The sequence below is a fragment of the Netta rufina genome, assembly GCF_964035555.1.
Source record: "Netta rufina genome assembly, chromosome: 6".
Taxonomy (NCBI): domain Eukaryota; kingdom Metazoa; phylum Chordata; class Aves; order Anseriformes; family Anatidae; genus Netta; species Netta rufina.
Window position 1 is genome coordinate 25,481,012 of NC_140129.1, and position 12,768 is coordinate 25,493,779.

General features: G+C 44.1%; 1 protein-coding gene across 3 annotated transcripts in view; it reads left to right on the forward strand.

Moving 5' to 3' along the window:
* ADCY5 (adenylate cyclase 5) overlaps nucleotides 1–12,768 on the forward strand; it is a gene marked incomplete at both ends in the record, with an annotated part of 211,880 nt that overhangs the window by 194,871 nt on the left and 4,241 nt on the right. Inside the window, 5 exons of one of the 3 annotated variants that reach the window (XM_084289672.1) lie at nucleotides 2,658–2,774; nucleotides 4,315–4,479; nucleotides 6,446–6,621; nucleotides 10,409–10,435; nucleotides 11,222–11,354. In XM_084289672.1, coding sequence (XP_084145798.1) covers nucleotides 2,658–2,774; nucleotides 4,315–4,479; nucleotides 6,446–6,621; nucleotides 10,409–10,435; nucleotides 11,222–11,354 — 618 coding nt within the window. Of the gene's footprint in view, nucleotides 1–2,657; nucleotides 2,775–4,314; nucleotides 4,480–6,445; nucleotides 6,622–10,408; nucleotides 10,436–11,161; nucleotides 11,355–12,768 lie in introns of all 3 variants that reach the window. The other 2 variants (XM_084289671.1, XM_084289673.1) reach the window with 2 other exon arrangements.

Below are 12,768 nucleotides of genomic sequence, written 5' to 3' on the forward strand. Positions count from 1 at the left end.
GTTGCTTTTTAAATTTGGATTTTCGCCTGTACAACAGTGCCTGATTTCCCCTTCTGTATTCACTGTGTACTTGCATGCTCTCTCTTATGGGAACTGAGGTCATCCTGCAGCATTTATGCATTTCAGTGTACAATGAACTGGAATTGACTAGAGAGCCCAGTTTCCTCTTTCCCACTGTGGCTATTTTTCCTGGCATGGAGATTTTAAGAGGGCTAACAAGTGGTCTCAAGTTTCTGTGGCAACCCAAATATGAATCTTGGATAGCCAAATGACAGAGTCCCCAAAATCACACTTCCCTTCCATCCCATTTCCCAGGAGATGCCTGTGCATGCTCAGAGGTGCCATTTCATCAGACCCTCCTTCTCTGTATCATTCTTCACTAAGGCAAGATTTGAGCTGTATTAACAGGAGTAAATGATGCTGGGCAGTGCAAAATCAGAGGGCTGACCAGCAACAGGGAACAGATTTTCACTGTACCGTAACATCCTGATTCTTCTCCTTCTTTTACTAGGATAGCAGGATTCTTTTTTTCAGTGGAGAATGGGAGAAAAAGTCATCCACTTTTCTTTTCTTTCTTGTTTTTCTCTTTTTGTCTTTTTTTGGGACTGTTATACCCCTGACTTGTAGATGCTTTATGGAAGGAATGCTGCTAGAGCAGAGCTGACCTGTCAGAGCTGAGACAGGTTCTCCATTTCTACCACAGAGGTTCTCCAGACTGCAAGTGTTCCTGTTGCTGGATCTGCCTCTAACATGGGGAGAGGTTTGCAGAGTTACAGAGCCTGCATGAAGGCTGTTCCTAAGGCAGAGACTGCTCAGATGTGCGGCCCAGCTGTGCTGCTGTGCTCTCCATTGCAATCCTAACCTCCTGTGGTTTCTGGCATTTGTTACCTCCTCAGGACTTTTTCCATCTGCACTTGTTTACTGACCTACGATTTTCCCTATTTTGCCTAATCTTGGTAATGAGAACCAAGATTAATACAAAGAAAACATGCTTTCATTAGACTTTAAGTGTCTTCCACTGATAGCTTTGCTTGATATCTCAGGCTTGGTTCGAAGTCAGGCTTTTTTTTGGGATCATTGACAGCAGGGGCTTGAGCCAAGATCCACAACAAAGTGCTCCTGAGTTTTATTTAGGTGCCTGATTTCCCAGAGATTACAGAAGGAGGCTTCCTCAGCCTGAAGGATTGTATAAATTTTCAGTGAATTTCAATCAATTCTCAACCAATAAGTCAGGACCCCAATTTCCCCTTTCCACCCTGCTACCCCAAACAGAGACTTGCCCTCTCCTCCCTCCTGAAGTTCACACACACTGGTGAAATTGGCTCCTTAGACTCTCACCATGTCGGCCTCTCTTTCCCTCTGTAAAAGTCAGCAGCTAATCAGTGCTTCAGTCACTCTAACGCTTCGTAATTACGTTGTAGGGTCGCTGTGTGGGAAGCTATGCATTGACAAAACGTTGCATCTCTGAAGATGTAAGAGTGAAGGATAAAAGGGAAAAGCAGGACTTTTAATAGAAACATTAGTCATCGTTAAATTGCAGTGCCGTGTCGCTGTGCTGCTTGCTTCTTTGTGTCTCTAAAAATACCCTCTAGTGGCTTGGTTATTCACACGGTCTGCGGGTACAGGAAGGAGAGATGGATTCTGGAAAACTTTGGCAGTCCTCAGCAGAGCCCCTGTCCAGAGAGGCAGAGAGGGGAAGGGCTCTGCAGGGCTGATGCTCTCCTGTCAAAGGGTGGTGTGCTCAAGGATGTTCTGTGTCCAGCTCTCGCTGCTCCAGCCCTCAGTTGTGCGCTGGATTGGTGGTGCTGAATGGAGAGGAGTTCGTTTCAATGCCTTCTGGACTTCTCTGGTAACTGATGCAGAGCAAGGAGGCCTCGTCAATGCTGAGGTGTGACCCTTGCTGCAGAGCACGCCTGGTTAGTCTAGTTTCAATGCAGAGATAGTTTCTACCTAGGGTACAGGGCAGCACCTGAAAGCAAAGACTGCTGCAGGAGTATGGTTAGAAGGCAATTAGAAGAAATCTAACTTTGATAATAGCTAATCTCTGGAACAGACTATTTAGGGAAGCTCTGTGATTGCCCCTACCAGAGGTTATTTTTAGCCCTCTGTGTCTGTGGTGCCGAGTGTTGCAGATGAGACGAGGCCAGCTGGTTTCTCCAGTGAGGGTGTAACACAGCACGAAGCTGGCCAAGACTTTTTAAATGTGTTTCTGAAATGGCACCGGAAAGTGCTGTGGTATCGCTTCTTCATCAAAGGGATATAACACATTTTTTTTTCATTTCTGCTTTTTAAAAATTTTAATCCAGTAATTTACAAGCTCCTTGTTATTTCAGTTACAGGTGGTTGTGGTTTGCTTCTCACAGCAGGATGAGTGCAGGCCTGTGAACAGTGCTGTCTTGGCTCACAAACTGAGATCAGGCAGAAGTCTTTCCACTAGGAAGGAATAAATAGATTTGGCCACCAAGCTGTCACGTTCCTGCTTCTCTTTGTCCCAAAGCTGCCATCCCTACAGCCATTGTCTGACCCCTGTGCAGCATCCACGCAGACACTGCACTGGAGGATGTGGGCAGTTGAAATGCAAGTTGTAATCTGTAAAATAAGCAATGATTTTACATGTTTAGATAATCATTTTATTTATTTTTTTCTTCCACACCCAGCTTTTCCCAGCTCCACTCCAGACTCTTTCTAGGAAGATTGTACAGTCCAGGACCAATAGTACCTTAGTTGGAGTCTTTGCCATTATCCTGGTTTTTCTATCTGCCTTTGTCAACATGGTATGTGCATTATTTCCCTTGACCCACTCAGTTCTTTACAGTTTTCTTATTAGTGCTCTGCAGCATTATAACCCTTGCAACCACTGGGTTTAATGTAATCCTGCCTAATGCTTACAGCATCTGAGGTCAGCCCCCTTTTGCTTTTTGGGCACAGAAAGGAAATGGGAGCCAGGCAGCTGCATACCTATAGCCTATTTTATGCCTGGTATTCATTTCTGCCCGTGTTCTTTTCTGATTCTTTAAATGCTCCTGCTACAAGTACATAAACCATGCCTGAAACGCACCCCAGCATGCAGGGCCAGCACGAGGCCTATGCGTCATTTAACTCCCACTGTACTGAGTGGGACTTAAGTGTTGTGTGGGCTTTGTGCTGGCCGTCTGCACAGCACTGAGTCTTGCTCCGAGTGTAGTAATCACTTAACAGGGACTGTAAAGACCTCGCTTTAAGTTGCACTTTTGGGACTGGGGTGGTTTTGCTTCACATTCAAACGCCACTGCTGATTTCAGGCTCAGAGGGAGACTGGCTGTTTTCTAGGTCCCCGTGGCTGCTGGTTTCTCACTTGTACACATGGCTTCAAGGCTGAATGCATTTTAAAGAAACTGCTTTAAAATACATCTATTTCAATTTTTAAGAGAGGGAGAAAAAAGAGAAAGAGAGAGAGAGATAGATGGTCCCGGGACTTGGGGGTAGCTACAAAGATTTCTCATGACTCTGCTTTCAGTTACAGCCTCAACTGAGGCAATGCTGACTTGCACTGGAATGGAGAGGTTTAACACCTGAAGTCAGATCACTATTTTCTCTTGCCTAAGCTTCCCTACTTGCATTGTGGAGATTTAGGAACAGTTTTGTGCTCTGTTGAGGTGCTTGTATAGGAGGTGCCAGCTCAGTGGCGTTGGCACCCCACTGCCTTCGCCCACAGCACACCTGCAAAGAGCTGGTGTGGGTTGCTGAGCACCACACAGAAGAAACTTATTTTTCTGTGTAATGTTTGATTCTTTGCAATTGGGACTTGCTTGGTGTAAAATTTTCCAAAATTGACAAATGGAACAGCACATGGAGATCAGAATGGGGCTCTACTGCTTCCTCAATATAACATAAAATGTTGATTGAGCCTTGCCAGTAAAGTGTTTCCTGTACAACAACCCACAGCAGAAGTGTTAGGGACTTCGAGATGGCAGATGAAAGTTACCAGTTCAGAAATTCCTATCAGTAGAAATACACCAGGAGCTTATCACAGAAAATTGAATGTGTTTGTACGTATCTACAATCTCTCTGCCTGTAAGCTTTTAGGCATAAAGTTGTTCACAAAAGTTGAACACCAAACTAGCTTTCTAGTGTGCACAACCTGGGTTTTATTAACTATTATTTTGGGAGAGAAAAGCACAGCCATTGCATATCCAATAAAACATAGATTGGTAATCTCATTTTGCACGTTGATTATTCCCCTGCTACAGCCATTTTCAAGACGCTTTTTAATTGTTAGAAACTATTTGATTTTATTCTCCTTGTGTGTGCCTTTAATACCATCTTTTTCTTCAGTTCATGTGCAGCACTGTGGATCTTGCCAGCTGCATGGCTGCAGAATACAACATCACTCCTGACCGGGTGGATATATGCCTTATCAGCAACCTGACTTCCAACTACAGCCTGGGCACGTTGCAGGGATTCTGTGACAGTCCTTTGCCTAACTGCAACTTTCCAGAGGTATTGCTTGGGAAAAAAAAAAAAGGGGGGGGCTGCAGAGCTTCACCTGAGAAGGGGCTATAAAACTGTGCAATAAATGGTGGTGGTTCAGAGGAAAGGAGGTTGCTACTGACTGATGTTATAAGGCTGACGCAGGCCACTACTCACAAACTTAAGTGGCTGAAGTTGTTATCAGGAGTCCACAGCCACATTTAAGTTCCTTCACGGTTGAGTAATCGGTAGGCTTTTATAATTGTTTTTAATGGCAAAAAGCAAATACATTTTACACAGTGGTAGAATACTTTGCCAAAAAAATCATCCTTTTGCATAGCTATTCAAGACCTTTCTGTGAGTTTATGTGTCACGGCCACTATGTGTATTGTCTGCTGCAAATGGAAAAGTGAGGGGAAAAATCTCACTAGCATGCAGGCAGAATTTATGGCAAAACCATCTGGATTTATGCTATAATTTTTTCAGATTTATGGCCTATCTGTAACCATACAGGTGTCCAGGGTGCTACTGAAAGCCCTGGTATCCCACTGAATTTGTTTCAATTTTATCTGATGGGAATATTGCCAGAGTCTGATTCAGTGAGGTTTTCGAGACCACCATTAGTGTGACTTTCAACCCCGCACAGGCTCCTGGTGTGTCTGCAGACAGACCCAGGAGCAAAATCTGGCACAGTGGAAAACTGGAAATAGCCTGCACTCATCAGAATGTGGTGAGGAGTGCTGGTTCAGGACAAGAGGGGTTATAATCAGTGGGGAGCAGCCATTCCGCGTGCAGGGAATGCTAACACAGCATCGAGGCAGCTCCTGCTGTTCGATGGGCGAAGGAGGGAGGAGTCCCTCCCCGGCGCTCTGCAGGGCAGATGTTGGAGCTGGTACAGGAGGTGCCTCTTGCTCCCAGTGTGCTTTCAGAGGTGGGGGGATCCTACCTCAGCCACAAGGAACACCCACACATTTTCTAGAAATTGAAGAGTCAAATAACAAGCTGTACAAGTGATTTTCTCAAATTGAATATATCAGCAATTAACTATTAATAAATGAGCTCAGAACACGAGCATATTTATTCTTCAACCACGATTTGCTTTTAACTGAAAAGATGGGTACAGTTGTTAGGCCAGAAATAGGCCTGTCTGGACAGAGTGGAAACTTAAAGCTTCACGGGTTTGATAGCTGGGAGGCGATGAGCTGGATAACGTACCTCTTTGGTTTTACACCTATAGCAGCTTTCCCAGGAGCGATACTCACAACCTGCAATCACACTGGAAAGCACTGGCATGGTAAACATTCAGCTATCAGATTGGCAGAAGTTTGTACCCTGGTGACTGCTAAAGCAAGGTGTGGCAGCAGGCTGAGCTACCACACATACATGGGCTGGTTTTGCAGCTGCTGGCAGGAAAAAAAAAAAAAAAAAAAAAAAGATCACAGTGTTGGGCATTGGTAGAAGCACGTCCAGCTCATATTTTGCCAATGGGTTCAGTGCGTCACATCAGCAGGGGCAATACTTGCCATTTGGCCTCAAGTGGTTGCCTGTAAGTCCTGACAGGGGAATTCATAATACCCTTGGTCCTGTGTAATGTGCAGTACATAGATTTGGGACCCAAATTTGACTTCAAAACACGGAGTATTCCAAAATAACTGGATGGGGCTTTCTGCTAATTTAACAGCCACGTCCAGGGTGAGCCTACACCACAACCTTGTGTCTATAGGTGTGAGCCCTACACCTCCCGAGTGTAAAGCAAATAATGCCTGATAAGGAATGCTAGATTTGTTCTCTCCATCAGTTCAGATTTAACACTTAAATCTCCTGCAGTGTTGGAGGATCCCACAAGCAGAACCAAGTCTACATGTTCATTCAGCCCAACCACATGAGTCCCAATCCCTTTCTATCCCTCTGTTTAGTTTCCTTTGTTTTCAGTTTTGATTTATCCAGCTGACATTCATCTCTCTTCTGTTTTTTCCCCCTTTTTGTCTTTATACAGTACTTTACCTACAGTGTCTTATTGAGTCTCCTGGCCTGCTCTGTGTTCCTTCAGATCAGCTGTATTGGAAAACTGATCCTTATGTTATTCATTGAATTTATATATGTTCTCATTGTGGAAGTGCCAGGGGTGAACCTTTTTGACAATGCAGATCTCCTGGTTACAGCTAACACCTAGTAAGTGCCTTTCACTTCTGAAATCTTCACCTAATTTCTTTCACCCAGTGATTTCAGTGAGACATTAGGTGGATGGGTGTGCCAAGGCTATGGTGCAAGCAAGGGAAGTGCATGGTACCAGGGCAGGCAGGCTGTAAATTAAAGTTTGTCTATGCTGCTCTCCACCTCTGAATATTAGGAGATCACAGTTCCCTTTAAGACCTTTTTATTCTGGAACTTGACTAATGAACCTTCTATTAATAACAAAATATAACTGCAATCAGAGTGGATCTGTGTTGTTTTTTTTTTCTTCCAGAAATGGGGAGCTGCAGTTAGTCATTCTCACTTCTTCTGGTAATACACTCTCAATATAGAAATGTTTTTCTCTCAAGAAAAAAATCCCCTACAAATTTGAGGTGGCTCAGGGGTGTGGTAATGAACCACTGAGATATTTGTGCATCTGTTGTAGTGCACCCGAAAAATATAATTGACTTTTGGCTAGTGATCTCCTTGCTGCTGTTGGGCATGTGTCTGCGTTTGAAAAGCTGGCATCACAGCACAATTCCCCACCGAGGGACCTGGGCTAAGAGGGAGTATCCAGTTACCTTTTTGCTTACAAAAGGTAGTTTGTAAGCAAAGGTCATATTGCTCATGGTTGCAACCGCCATCCACTGACATGGGTACCCCTCTCCTGAAAGTCATGTCAGGGAGGTTAAATTAGGCACATTCATAAACACTCCCTCCGCCACAGGTTTCATTTCTCACTGGGAGTTTGTATTGTTATGTTAATTATTGTTAATTTTTTTTTTGATTTCCTCTCTTGGGCAACAATTGTGCTCAGGTGTGGGTAGAACGTGAATTTGAATGATACCAAAGTATTTGCACAGACGCTGAGAAATTCTTTAATAGTAAAGATTTGGTAAGCAATGGGATAACCCAGCAGGGCAATTGTAATATGTCCAATCCTGATGGTTTAAAGGCCAATTTAGGTGAAACATCTGTAAGGATTGTACCTATGGTTGCTCCTGTCTTGAGACAGGAGGGTGGCTGAGGATATGCCCCTGACCCTGTGCTGTTTTGTATGTTATGAAGTAGCTGATGCAATTGCTCAAATTTCCTGAGGGTCATTAAACTCTACTGACTGGATGCACCTGGTTACTTCTGTCCTTCACATAAATGTTCCATGATTTTTAACATTCCTGGGCAGCCATTAATAATTAATGGATGTATGGCTTTTATATCCTTTGGCAGTAATCACTTAAATTATTTTGTTAAGTCACGCAAATTAAATTGTGTAGGAAACCCATTGGAGCTTTCTGCAGGGGTACGGGGAGAATGAGGTTTCCCTTCCTTTTTTTGCAGATGGTGTGTATTCCAACAGTGGAAGCTATTTATCATTTTCTAACACAATTAGAGAAATAAAAGCATTTTATATCCCAAATATCATTTCATTCTTGTAAGTCAAGCACTAAGTGAAATTACAGCACTTAGTAGTATAATTTACGTCACTCCACAATCAAAATGTCAGTAATAGAGTGGAGAAGGTTAGCAGGTTTTCCCAGAAATAACTTTCTGTGGTGCTGTATTCTCTCTCGTTAAATGGTATTTGTTTTGTCCTGAGAGCTCCACGGACCGCTTTTTAATGCCTCAAAGTCTGGCAGTCCATTTGTGCGTTGTGCAAGACGGGAGCTCAGCATGTAACACGGAGTTCAGAGATGTACCTTATTGTCCAGCTGATATTAAAAAAAAGCATGACCTCATACTACTTTAATTGGGTGCCTGTTGTAGCGACATAATTACTGTCTGCTCTGCAGTCATTATGGTGCTCTGACTAATTAGAAGCGATGCAGATGTCGCTTCACACTTCTGTGTACAAACCAACACAGCATGCAAGCAACTGAAAGGCTGACGGTAACACGTTGGGACTGGGTAGCCTTGGTTGGAGTGACACACCAGCACGGTGACACATGAAATGTAACTGGATGCACAGAGCTCTACCGTCTTACCTTTTCCCCATGCAGGAGATAAATGCATTGGTTTTAAAGATGTGGTGGACCAATGTGGGCTTCTCAGTTAGGTTTCAGCTTAGGGGAGCCTAAAAAGCTTTGCCCAGCAATTTGTTCATCAAGCCCAGAGATGCTGCTGTCCTATAGGAGCTGTCCCCCAAATCAGTCATTCTTCCTGCTAAAAACGTGCATCTAACTTTGAACAGGAATGTATTTAGTGAGTTTCTTGCTATTTTATCTTCCAGTAATTAAAGAGCTATCTCCTACTGGAAACGTCTGTCCCATGGGGAGCAGTGCAACTCCCATTATTGCTTGCATTGGGCATTTTCAGTTAGCCAAAGGTTTTGTATAAATGCTGGATTTGCTGCGGTTTACAGTCTGTGTTACTGCTGAGGATTTTAGAGGAAGCACAGCACCCGCATTGAGCAGCAGGCCCAGCAAAAAAGGTCAGATCTGCCCCATCTTGTCATAAGACTGAGTGATAATGAGGCAGTCAGTCATCCTCAGCCAGGCAGTGATTTAGGAGAGCAGGAGACTCATGCTGCATGCAGTGAGTGTCTCCAGCTCCAACTAGCTCCATCCTTTAGCGTGGGAGTTGCTGGCCCCAGGGCTCTCAGCCTGGGTCCAGAGCCAGACACAACCTGGGCTTTGCTGCGTGGTCAGTGCTGGAGCTCGCCGGGAGGCCTCGCAATAGATCATGTGCAAGACAACACGGGTTGCAAAATCTGTGTCAGAAGAAATTCCATGCTCAGAGATGAAAAAAATGTCTTGGAGCAAACAAGGTTAGAGAGCAACCATGGCTTTATTTGTTAGTTTTATGCTCAGCAAGGCTCCCTCGGCTATTTCAGTTTTGATCATTTCTAGCTCTGACACCGTAGTGAGAACAAACTCTGGTCTGATGCTCTTCGGACAAACATGAGTTTCCCAAGGTAAAGATGTATCCATCAGTAGCCTGCAAAGCCACAAGTCAATGACAATACAGTAATTTTACCACTGATTTCTTTCTTTCCATTTAAACAGTATTTTAAAAGATACATATACGAGGTTCTTGGCCACCTAATACTCCGCCCACTCTTGAGAAGAAACCAGCAGCATTAAGCAATCAATCAGTTGGGAACTCAGCCAACTACTACCTACCAGAAAGCTCTTTTCCATCCTTCCATTGTAAGAAAAGCACACCCTCCATCTTCAGCAGCTCTGCTTCGTAGGAGCCCTTTGCAGCATAAAGAATAGTAACAGCAGCCTGCATAAGGGTTTTCTTAGTGCACTCGCGTGCAGTACCCATAGCGAGGTGCAGCACTGGAGACGAGCAACTGGCAGAAAAAGGGGATAGTGCCAGAGGTAAAGGAGTTAGGCATGCCTCCGGCTTACAACGTGTGGGGAAGAAGGCAGCTAACCCTCACGAGATGTTAACCAAAAGCTTCCTTCTTCAGATCAATCGCTTTCTGCCTGACCTAATGAAGTAGTGACAGATGCACAAGCATTTGCTAAATATCCCACACTGACATTCAAATCCCAAACGATTCTCTGACTCTCAGTGCTCCTTAGATGTTTTAACTAAATTAACCATGTTGCACCATCACTCTGGATCTTCGAGCATAGCTCAGACAGCGACCTTTTCTCTCCCCCAGTCTTTTTGCTCTTTTCTGTTTTAAAAGGGCTATAGCCCCGCACAGCGTTAGAGGTGCCACATTGCAGAGGTACTCTTGCGTTAGGTACAGAAGGACGAGTGCTAGAGGAAGCACACCGCTCTACTAACCTTGTCTGTGTTTTTGTGTTTTGTTTTCTTTTCTTTTTTGCAGCGTGTCAGCAAATGCAACGTTACCATGGTGAGTCACTTTGGCATGATGTATTTTTATGGGTTTGTGTCAGAAGGCATTTTCTGTTCACAAGGTGCAGTATCAGCATGTATGCACCACTGTGATCCAGTGCAATACAGCACACATACCCTACGTGGATTGAGTATTGCCCTTTTGTCTCAATAGCTCCTCTCAGAGCATCCTCTTTCCTGTGGGAACTTGCTTTGCAGAGCGTCTCGTAGATCTTGTAGTTACAAATTAAAGATTTTATCACAATGATATTTTCATGCTGTGTAACTGTAATTCAAACAATTTTTGTTTACTTGCTTGTCACAAGGGTTGGGAATGTATCTTAATGTTCCTTCCAGCTTTTAGATTTTTTATAAGACAAAAGTCATTAAAATTGTCTAATTAGCGAAATGTGAAGCGTAGAACAGTTCCAGACTTCGGAGGCTGGGGAAGGCAAGGCAAGAGACCTGGTAAATACAATCTGAAGAACTGTCAGCATTTCAGTTTTGCCAAGCATAGCACATATGGCTATTCTCTTGAAAGTGGCTTTTACATTGATGTTAACCCACTTTAAGAAGTTGGATTCAATTTCTGATTTTGAAGTCCTGCTTCAGAAACCAGCACCTGTAAGTCAAAGTCCTGAGCTTATTTCAGGTATCGTTTTCCCTTTACCAACATGGGCTACAGAGGGAAGGAGAAAAGCCTTTTCTTCAGTGGTTAGTTAGCCTTGAGGTGAGAACGGGGGAGTGTGCTGTGTTCCTCCACACTAAGAATAACTGGGAAATTCTGCTCTTTTGTTGGCTGCAGCTCGCCAGTGATGACACGAGTTGCGCTGAAGATTGTCACCCCTGTCATCATTACAGTCTTTGTCCTGGCACTGTATTTGCATGCCCAGCAAGTGGAATCCACTGCAAGGCTTGATTTCCTCTGGAAACTCCAGGTTAGTGGGTGTTTGCTGTGTTGGAGGAATAGTCTTTGGTGTTAGCATAACTACTGAGTTGTTTACTATCAAGTTTCAGTGTTATAAAATGCCTTTGAATTTAATCTGAACCTGGCACCTAGCTGGGCGTACCAGTAATGTTCCTTTCTCCTTTTGTACTTCTCATTCTGAGTGCCTCACATCCTGGTTGTTTAATTTAACCCTTTGTTTCCCTGTAAGTGCACTTAGGATGGTCCCTGCAATAAAAGATCGTAGATCTGAAGATCTTGGTTAATGAACTCAGGCACCTGAGCCTGTCACTGTTGCAGGAACCTGCAGTATCACACAATCTGTAAATGTAAGAAGCTCACATTCGCGGTTGATTTGCTTCCCAGAGTTCAGCCAACTTTAGTTTGCTGTGTTCAGAGATATGAAGGATTCACAGTTGCAGTTTCATTCACCACCTTGTTAAGCAGTAAGAACTGGCTTCACGTGAGATCTTCATTAAGCCCCTGGGCAGCGGCATTGGGTAACCAGCATGATACAGACAATGCCTCTCTTTGCTTCCATCCCTGGGTTCGGTGTTAATATTTTCACTACGTGTGCCCGTGAATGATGTCAGGGTGTCCTGTGTGATTCTCAGGTAAGCAGGACAGGGCTCAGCTCTGCCCATGACTCATAGCTGGGAGACCACAGGACTGCAGGCTTTCTATAGATTTTTTTACCTTCTGGACAGCAGGACATCTTTCTAATAATAGGTCTCAGTGATTCGAGTAAGAGGCACTGAGGAAGAACCAATTAATTAAAGCTCCTTGGGAAGCACGTAAACATTGTTATCCTCGTTTATAAATGGTAAAACAATGGAGGAGATGAGCTCACTTGCCTGTTCCAGGTCTGTGCTAAGCTGGCCGAAGCATATTGCTTCCCCAGGCAGAGCCAGGAGTTTTTCTTGTTCTGGCTGGACATACCTTCTGAAAGCAGCTTTGTCACTTAACCTCCAGTTTCCTGTTTTAGAAACCAGAGAAGTCATAAAGTGCTTTGCAACTATTGCTTGTCTCTTTGCCAACATGTGGGTAAGGGATGTTGGGGAGGTAATCCCTTCTGTGGTGGCTGTTGAGATGGCTAAGCCGTGTTTGTCCACGCCAGCATCCAAAAGAGCGAGGACATTCTGCCCTTTTTTTAACTCCAGCTCTCCAGCAATGACAAGAGGCACCGGAAAAATAATAATAGTAATAATTGAATAAAATCCATTTCAAAATGTTATACATTGTTAGGGGAATTTTGATTGCTGCCTCTGCTGAAGGTGATCATGCTGTACACAGGGTGCTCTCCAGGGCTCCCATTACCCAAATCACTCTACGTGTCCTCTGTACCAGTTGTGCAGTCTCCAGCTGTTGCCTGACCCCGTGTTTGTTGCCTGACCCCATTGCTCTTT